This window comes from Dromaius novaehollandiae, unplaced genomic scaffold (genome assembly GCF_036370855.1).
Source record: "Dromaius novaehollandiae isolate bDroNov1 unplaced genomic scaffold, bDroNov1.hap1 HAP1_SCAFFOLD_27, whole genome shotgun sequence".
Lineage (NCBI taxonomy): Eukaryota > Metazoa > Chordata > Aves > Casuariiformes > Dromaiidae > Dromaius > Dromaius novaehollandiae.
Genome location: NW_026991415.1, coordinates 5,664,366 through 5,665,997, shown reverse-complemented (window position 1 = coordinate 5,665,997; position 1,632 = coordinate 5,664,366). Strand labels below are relative to the sequence as shown.

Below are 1,632 nucleotides of genomic sequence, written 5' to 3'. Positions count from 1 at the left end.
GCTCAACTCTCCTTCTTTAGAGCAGGTAGTGAAAACACTGAAAAACCCTTCCACGAGATGAATAGATTTTATTTGACAGAAATTATGAGTGCCAGAGCTGTTTACCCACATTACCATGTTGCCACTACTGTACAGCAGGACTGACTCCTCTGCAGCCCAAGAGCAGAGGCTTCTGCTCCTCACAGCACACTCAGCCAGCACAGAGCAGAGCTCAAGCAAGGCACCTGCCCAATGATCCTCCCAAAAAGAGAGAGAGACAATCTGGTGTTTTCAAAGAGAAATGCTACTTTTTTTTTTTCCTTGGAACATCTCTCCTAACTTCTCAATGTCTTTTCCTCCTTAGACAGTCCCCAAAGCCCAGTGGGACCAAATGGCCAATGGAAGCTCCTTCAATGAGTTCCTCCTCCTGGCTTTTGCAGACACACGGGAGCTGCAGCTCTTGCACTACGTGCTGTTCCTGGGCATCTACCTGGCTGCCCTCCTGGGCAACGGCCTCATCATCACAGCCATAGCCTGCGACCACCACCTCCACACCCCCATGTACTTCTTCCTCCTCAATCTCTCCATCCTTGACCTTGGCTCCATCTCTGTCACTGTCCCCAAATCCATGGCCAATTCCCTGAGGGACACCAGGGCCATTTCCTACTCAGGATGTGCTGCCCAGGTCTTTTTCTTCCTTTTCTTATGTTCAGCTGAGTATTCTCTTCTCACTGTCATGGCCTATGATCGGTTTGTGGCCATCTGCAGACCCCTGCACTACGGGACCATCAAGGACAGCAGAGCTTGTGTCAAAATGGCAGCAGCTGCCTGGGCCAGTGGTTTTCTCAATGCTCTCCTGCACACTGCTAATACATTTTCAATACCACTCTGCCAAGGCAATGCTGTGCAGCAGTTCTTCTGTGAAATTCCCCAGATCCTCAAGCTCTCCTGCTCAGAATCCTACCTCAGGGAAGCTGGGCTGCTTGTGGTTAGTCTTAGTTTAGTCTTTGGGTGTTTCACGTTCATTGTGCTGTCCTACGTGCAGATCTTCACTGCTGTGCTGAGGATCCCCTCTGAGCAGGGCCGCCACAAAGCCTTTTCCATGTGCCTCCCGCACCTGGCCGTGGTCTCCCTGTTCATCAGCACTGGCATGTTTGCCTACCTGAAGCCCCCTTCCCTCTCCTCCCCAGCTCTGGACCTGGTGGTGACTGTTCTGTACTCGGTGGTGCCTCCAGCAGTGAACCCCCTCATCTACAGCATGAGGAACAAGGAGCTCAAGGAGGCACTAAGGATACTGGTTCAATGGGTCCAATGTCAGCACCAATAACCATCCCGTGTGCATCCACTCATCATTCACAAAGCATCTGGCATCAAGGCTCTGTGTTATGCATTTATTTCTGTCTTACCCTTAACCTTACCCCAATACCTGATCTATTCTTGCAATTAAAAAAAGTTTTGCTTCATGTCACTTCTCAGGAATCTCTCATTTGAATCTGACCCAGAGACCGTGTTGAAGCAGGAAGCCAGGCTTCCCCCTTCATCAGCAGAGATGGGAGAACCTCAGAGCCCACTAATCTGATCTCCCTCAGATGCCCTCAAGGCAGTGGAGAGAGTTTCCCTTTGCAGTTTCTCTTTTGGCCCTGACACCAAGGG

The 1,632-nt window shown here is 50.6% G+C and overlaps 1 protein-coding gene across 1 annotated transcript; it reads left to right on the top strand.

Moving 5' to 3' along the window:
* The first annotated feature begins 370 nt into the window (after positions 1 to 370).
* LOC135326355 (olfactory receptor 14A16-like) lies at positions 371 to 1,306 on the top strand. Its single transcript, XM_064504238.1, has one exon. The coding sequence runs from the start codon at positions 371 to 373 to the stop codon at positions 1,304 to 1,306; it is 936 nt and encodes a 311-aa protein (XP_064360308.1).
* Positions 1,307 to 1,632: the final 326 nt, after the last annotated feature.